Source organism: Artibeus jamaicensis, unplaced genomic scaffold (assembly GCF_021234435.1).
Source record: "Artibeus jamaicensis isolate MK-2021 breed Jamaican fruit bat unplaced genomic scaffold, CSHL_Jam_final contig_233, whole genome shotgun sequence".
Lineage (NCBI taxonomy): Eukaryota > Metazoa > Chordata > Mammalia > Chiroptera > Phyllostomidae > Artibeus > Artibeus jamaicensis.
In genome coordinates this window covers 27,253,891-27,261,599 of record NW_026521486.1, presented here as the reverse complement: position 1 = coordinate 27,261,599, position 7,709 = coordinate 27,253,891, and the positions used below count along the sequence as shown (strand labels likewise).

General features: G+C 42.7%; 1 protein-coding gene across 2 annotated transcripts in view; it reads left to right on the top strand.

Moving 5' to 3' along the window:
- Positions 1 to 267: 267 nt before the first annotated feature.
- The window catches only part of RERG (RAS like estrogen regulated growth inhibitor), a 99,071-nt gene continuing 91,629 nt past the window's right edge, over positions 268 to 7,709 (top strand). The window contains exons 1-2 of one of the 2 annotated variants that reach the window (XM_053662050.1): positions 268 to 509; positions 3,905 to 4,073. In XM_053662050.1, coding sequence (XP_053518025.1) covers positions 4,013 to 4,073 — 61 coding nt within the window. In that variant the 5' untranslated portion in view covers positions 268 to 509; positions 3,905 to 4,012. The remainder of the gene's footprint in view (positions 510 to 3,904; positions 4,074 to 7,709) is intronic. The other variant, XM_037136626.2, reaches the window with a different exon arrangement.

Here is a 7,709-nt window from a genome sequence, read left to right as displayed (position 1 = left end):
ATTTAAAGTCAGGAACAGAAAACACCAGGTAGCGATGCTTTCTCACGCAACATTTTAACTAAAGAAAGAGGTCTTTGTGCAAGAACCTAGAGGCCGGGAACTGAGCAGGGGAATGAGGGAAATCTGACTCCGGTGCAGCCAGGAGAAGGCGGATAGTAGTAGTCCACGCTCTCCAGGGCGGGAGGCGGCACCGCGGCGGGAACGGCCCCCGGCCCCGGTAGGGGGCGCCGAAGCGCCGCACTGCAGCATCCAGGCGCTCGGCGCCGCGGCCCCGCAGAGCAGGGCTCGCGCGTCCTGCCGCAGTCGGGGCGAGCGCCAGCCCGGAGACTCACGCCGGTCCGGCCGCACTTGCTGCTGCTGCTGCCGCTCGCCACGGGGATCAGTCCAGCAACTCAGAAACGCAGCCTGCACCCTGGGCCACGCAGCGTGGGAGGGCTTCACGGTCTCCGGGGACCGATTCCGAACTTGCAAGGGGCCGCCGTTCTCCCGGGCCTGGAGATTGTGAACAGGTGAGTGTCACGCACGTGCCCAGGTGGCTCTTTCGGGGCAACTTCCTGCAGCCCTTCCGTGTCCCTGATCGCTGGGCTTCTGGGTGGGTCCTCCTGGTTACTGGGTCCCCTCGGGAAGGCTCTGGGGCTCGCCGAGAGGGAGATGTGAGCCCTGGCGCCCAGAGTTTGACAGCGCCCTCGGAGCTGGGACAGAGACTACCCTGTTGACTTGGGCTGCCTTTGATCTGCCAAGTAACCTGCAGTCGCCCGTGGGCTTATTTGTTTATCATTCCTGATACCTGTTGCTTTCAGAGCAGCGCCATAGCCAGAGGTCTTGGACAATTGTTCTCACCGTTGTGGGTGCTGCGTCGTAAGATGAGGGAAAATTCCCAGTGATGAGATCAGGAAAACTTGGTTCCAAAGCGGGAGAAGACACAGCCCCAACAGTGTCTCATTCCCACGACCAGACTAGATTCTTTGCTTCCATGAACAGTTGTACTTTATTTTGATGATAAATACAGAAGTTAGAAAAACTATTACCTTATAAAGATGCTTGCTTCCCCCCCCCCCCACGGGAAGTGGAAAGCATGGGCCTTGACAAGTAGTCTTGGGAATGATTTATTATGAATGAAACCTTTCTTTAAATATATTTTTAAATGAGGTCATTAGTGGCCTAAATGGCATGGGTCTAACAGATTGTAAGCTGCCCGAGGCAGCTACTCTGTTTGTATATGCTTAGCGTAAGTGTAGAATGAATCAATCAATGCATTAATAAAAACAGGATTTGGAGGCTAGCTTCCTTTTTTCTTCTTTCTAAGCTTTCTTTTAGGTCTTTTATTTTAGAGAAAAAAATCACCATTTATCTCTCAAATATCTAGGTGTGATTTTACTTTAGAAGTGATAGGAACTCAGAAGTTTTTGCCCTAATAAAGCACTGTCTACATAGAAAGTGAATGGCAGCTTCTACACTCAGCCAGAATATTTCCACGCAACATTAAAACAAATGTTTTGTTAGATCCAAGTTATGGAAGGTCTTGGTTTATTCATTATTTTCAACATCATAAACTTGGCAACAGGTCACTTGTTACAATAATTTACACATTTATCTTTGGTTTTTATCTTTGTCGAAAGTAACTTTTCACATTTTCATGTGAGAAATAGGATACTGAAGGATACAGGTTAACTTGTGTCTTCTGTTAAGTCATTTTTCTAAACATCACATAAGACTGACAATAACCAGCTGTATCTTTATTCAATTATAAATGAAAAAATTAATCCAAACAGTTTTTCTTTCTTATGTGTAATTCCTATTCCTCTGAGGCCATTTGGGAGTTACTGAAATATTTGACTTACCAAATGTTTTTAAAACATTTGATGACTATTTTCATGAAACATCAATCAGATGGGTCATTACATTGATTTTATGTGCATGGGAATTAACAGTTTTGCATTGTTGTTTATATAAGCTCCACACACTTGCATGGTCTATACTTCAAGAAAATGCTTGACATTCTCATATAGAATTTATATAGTTAATGTATCTTTATATGTTATGCTTCTGTGAAACTTCTGTAATAAAGCATGAAGCATAGAGACTTCTTCTTAATGGGTGTATATAAAATTAAAATAATGAAATCCTTTTATCTTTAGCCAAAATATGGAACTGGACAAATTGCAGATGTTAAAGCGTCTGGGTTTTGTACTATTAATGATTACTAGGAAGTTTTTTCATTACTGGGGATGAAGTAAACAATTGCTAATGTTAATGTTGACCTTTTCATCTTTCAGAGGAGGCTCTGACACTTTGGAAATTAGCAGACTCAAAATTTGTTAGGTGCAGGTTGATGGCTCAGAGTCATAATGAAGAAAATAATTATGTGCTAACGTCTTTGTAGAAATACCTTTTCAGAAGGATTCTTACTCTTATCTTTCACTGGAGGAGCTGTTTTTGGAAGTCCGTAGATGACCAAAGCTGGCAGGAACACTTAGATAACAAATTCGTGTTTCAAAATTCTCTTTACAGACTGGAAAAATGGATGAACTGAAGACTGATGTGATTATGTTTAGCAAGGATAAAAGTGAAATCTTGTATCTAGTTTAGAACATTGATGGCAGACGTTCAGAATGGGCAAGTCCGCAGCTCATGTGGGGGATGTGAGCCTTCATATATGGGTGGTTGTGTGGCAGCAGAACCACAGTGCCCAGATACTCAACTACAAAAATCTCAGCGAACTTGTGCTGGGTCACTTTGTCAGGTCACATATCACATGGTGACTGCAATGGATGCCACATGTTTAGAATGATTAAAATGGCAAGTGCCAGAGGAGAGAGCTACATAAGGTGAAAAGGGAATGTGAGGGCCCAAAAATACACAACACCACCACCATACATCCCATCACGAGCAAGAGAAGATGCCAGCCCTCATTTCCCTAGAAAGTAGAGGCTAGGATTATAGCAAAGGGTCCTCGTAGCTGCTAGGCTACTTGAAATGTTCTGAGCAAAAGAAGAAAAAGCCGACAGTGCTCCCTCTTCCCCTCCGTACCTGAAAGTGTAAATTAGACAATGGATGGTCATGGGATGATCGATCATAAGGAAGGGTGCCTGCGATGTCCAGAGGGTGCTTTGGTTGACCCCAAGGCTCTTTTCAACTTTACATGGTACTAAGACCTCAGGCGTCATTCCTAACACATCCACCTACATAAAACGTGCTCACATTGTATGTAATGTAGCTTCCCAAGGGTTAGAACAGTACCATAAACCAATATACTTGACATTGTTGTAGAAAAGGAATCCGAAGTCAGGGCATGGCATTTTCTCTTGCGTACCAGGACATTGTGCCTAGAAAAATATAAAAATATGATCTAAATATTGTATATCAATTCCTGGAACACGTGTATCTGTCATATGACTTGATCATGTGATCTAGTATGAACCAAGATAAACTTTAAACCTTGAAATGCAAGTTCAACTATGTTACATTGGGTTGACTGATATGAATGTATATGATTTGGCCCAAAGGGAAATAAAGAGTCCCAAATGTGACTCCTTCACCACATGTTTGCATCTTGGATGTTTACAGACACATGGTAAATGCATGTAGTTACATACTTTGAATTACTGACAAAAACCAATGCCTTCATAAAAATATTCTTTGAGGAAGTACTTTAGAAAATGCAATGGTGAGTGAAAATGCATGTGTTTTAAAACCAAAACAGATAGAAGTTCAAGTCCTGGGTCTGTCATTTGATAGTTGAGTGCCAGGAGTTTACAGTCAATTACTACAGCCCTCTCACAGTATTGTGGCAAAGGTCAAAATGTTGATAAAGTTCAATGGTGGCTGGCAGAGAGGCCATGCTTAATAAATATTAATTCCTTTCTACAGTCACTTAGGAACTGCTAAATCTCTTTCTTTTAAGGGTTGCAGATTTACAATGACATGGTGAACCCAAAGGCCGGAACCAAAACGATTTTCTCAGCTCTTTAGTGTAAACGACAGTGAGTTGAGTTGTCTACCAACATCCAGAATGGCTAAAAGTGCAGAGGTCAAACTGGCAATATTTGGAAGAGCAGGCGTGGGCAAGTCAGGTAAGTTCTGTTGTGTTTGTTTGAGTGTGCATGTGTGTATGTCTTTGTTACTGCCTCCCGGGACTGGGTGGGGGGGTGGCATTTCTCATATTCTCAGGTGTCGTTCTTTTAGACGAAGTCTCTTTTTCTTTATCTAGAACTTTTATTTTGCATAGTCAGGTTTTATGTATTCTTTTGCATATTCATGAAAAAGTAGCTTCATTAATAATACACAAGGCAATGGACATATCACATGTCTTGGTATTCTGAGGAAGGATATGAAACAAACCTCTAGAGAAATCAGATTGTGGAAATTAAAACTGTATTTGCTCTTTTTTCTCTATATGCAATCCTGAGGGGCCTCAGCAACCAGTGCAACACCAAGCATGTGTTGGGTGCTTCATAAGTACTTGCTGAGTAAATACGTCGTTACAAGAAATAGAATTGCATGGTTGTCCATCACCTCTGAAACTGGGGAGGGCTGGGGAAAACTGAGAGTGGCCATGCAGACAGCTAGTGCCAGTGCTTCCGGGGTGGGTTTAATGACCAAATTCTGGCTCACATCAGTAATTCTCACAGAGTCATAAAGCCATCTCAGGAGACAGGGGCTTGCAGACCTTTGAAATTAAGGGTAAAATGGCAAAAGTGAGGAAGTATCTAATCTAATTCAAAAAATATATCTCGGATTTTATCATTCAAAAATGCTAAAGTAGGTGTCGCTCAAATGTCAGGGCAGCCTGACTTTTCAGATAATGTTGCCTTGACCTCATACTGGAGAAAAGACCCATAAATGACCTTGCACATGGAGCTTTTGGTTCTTAGGAGGAGAGGACTCTTAGCGGCTGTTTGGGAGAAGTGTCTGTGTAGAGGCAACCCTGTTTGCATCATCCAGTATAACAGGTAATCCACATAATCTTAAGCAAACACCCATGAGCAGCTTTTAATTCTGTGACCAGCCTTTCTTTTCTAACCTGCTCTCTGATTTAATTTCAGTGGTAAATCTTCCCTAGTCTATTGTCTTTCTTTTTTTGCTTTTACCCCTTCTTGCTGTCGCCCTTTTCTTCCACTTGGTGCTTGCTCTTGCCTCTGGCAGAAGCCAAGCAAAGAAAATAGATAGTTGGCAAGACTGGAAAACTGCCGTCCCCCACGAGATTATAGTTTAAATCCTCCCCATTAATCGCAGTGTTTCCTGATGGCGTGAGAACCTCATTTCTGTCGCTGGTGAAAGGATCTGGGGAATGAGGAAACTGTCCCAGTGAGCGGAGGACAAAGGCGAGGGCGCGAGTGGGAAGGCCTGTGCCCCAGTCGTGGCTCAGCTGAGTCCTTTGTCAGTGAAGGGTCCAGGGATGAGGCTGACTGTTTATTCTTCACTCATTCAAAATTTATCATGGGCGATAAAGCAAGGGGGTCTATTAACCTTATATTATTTATCGAAATGAATTTCACAGAATTTGAAAAGTTCAAAGTAAAGTATCTGTTGTGAAAACCACTTAGCTGTATGCACATGCATCTCAGAGTAAGCTGCGCACCTCCTGTCAAGGCCGATCCATCAGCCTCCGCCTAGACCCCAGCTTTCTTCCTCTGCCCCACATTGTTTGTTCTCATTCTCTGCCGGTCGTTTTTCCTTAATCATTTCTGTGTCCACGTCTCTATCTTTTTCCTTTCTCTAATCTTATTGAAGGTAGGCTCTGCCCTTACTGTCTACTTAGTTTTTTTAACTCCCATTCATTGATGGCAAGCTTCCGTTGCGACCATGCTGCAGGAACTGCTTTTGCTAAGTTGTCCACTGATCAACCACCAACAAACCTGATGAACATTGTTCAGTGCTGGTCTTCTGTGGCTTCTTATCATCATCCAACACAGTCGCTTCTTCTCTCTAAAACTCCTTTCTTCCCAGGCTCCCAGGACATCACACTTCTTGACCTCCCTGCTCCCTCTGCATTGCCCCTGACCAGCTGCCTTCACGGGCTGCTCTTCATGGGTCAGCCTGCCAAGCACAGGGGCTCCCAGGGCTCTACGTACCGTCCCCTTGTGTCCTCCTTCCATACACTCTTCCACTGCTGACGCCAACACCTGCACACAGACTACAGATTCTGATGACCTTGAAAACTGCAGAAGGGGAACTTGCTCACTAAAATCCTATGGTTCTGTAAGAATGAATCTTCTGTAGACTCTGTACATTCTAGCACTTGCATTTATTTTCATTTAGGTAAAAATGACAATGACAGACTACCTGCCTTTAAACAGTTGTCCTTTGTTCATCATTCATACACAGTGCTTTCCTATTTCCACCTCACACTGTTTTTTGAGACCTTGAGACCACACCTTACATTTAGAATTACTACTGGTTTGACTTAAGCATGGGAGACAATTCTGAAACCTTTACCCATAATTGAGTCAAAAAAACCCCACAGAGTACTGGGGTTCATATCTATTTGCCTGGAAACCAGGCTGTAGCAAAGTGGAATCCATGTATATTCTATAAGTCTTTATAAATTTGGATACATGTCTTAGTCGTTGTACCACATGTTCACCTTCCCTGTCATACAGACTGTATCAGTCACATTAGTAACTTGTGTTTTTCTGAGTCTACAAGAATGCAACTGCCGCTCCTCCTCCCTCACGAAAGGGACATGATCTCTGCATAGGCTCAATCTGTCTGTTTCTCTCCAGACAGCCTTCGCAGGAAGTATTCCTGGGGGTGGGGGCAGTTTGAGGTCCTGGAACGATCGAAGCTGAGCTCTGATCTGACTTGGGTCTGTGCATGAATTGCTTCAGAGCCTCAGGTCGTTCCTGTCCCATGCACTTCCCCCACGCTCAATACCAAACTGAATTTGAGTTATGTAAGGCCACATTGTCCATTTGCTAACAGAGAGTAGCACAGCCTAGAAAACACGCACTGTTGGATTTGACTCCCAAATCTGCACTTTATTAACTGTGGAGCTTGGCAAGTTTGTCAAGTGACTCAACTTTTCAATTTCCTCAACTATAAAAAGGATATAATAGTGCCTATCTCAAAGGATTGTCGTTAGGATTGAATAAGTTATTACATGCAAGTTTATTACAACAGCACCCGACATGTAGTAAGTACTCAAGAATTAGGTATAATTTTTTGAGTTATGATCATTTTAATTTGTAAGTTACTTAGTGAAACATACAATTAAAGATATATTTACATTCAAGTGGTTTTCATATGTCAGAAAACTTGTAAGACAAAAATTCTGTATTGCTGCTCAGCACCCTGCCCCCCACCCCGCTCAGACACACATTCCCTCTCTCTCTTTTTCTCTTAAATTGAGAGTCTGGTTAATGTCAATTATAGCGTGATAACTGATGATCATGACAATACTTCTTATGGCTTATACCTTGGAAATCTTGGAAAAATAGCCAGAGATATGTTAATGTCATCAGTAAATTACCACCCTTAAATTTGAAAGTACTTCTGGTATGTTGTGGATAGCTTCTTAAGCCCAGGTAATATATAGGCCATTTGTGTCTAAAACAGAATTTAACGTTAACCAGAACTTTTTGGTTGGCAGGTTGTTACTGTAGTAGAAGTATCACTATAGGCAAAATTTAATAATGTCTCAGTTGCTCAGAAACACTGATGAAACACGTGAAGCATGTGTGTGTCCATATGGCGGTATCACACACATG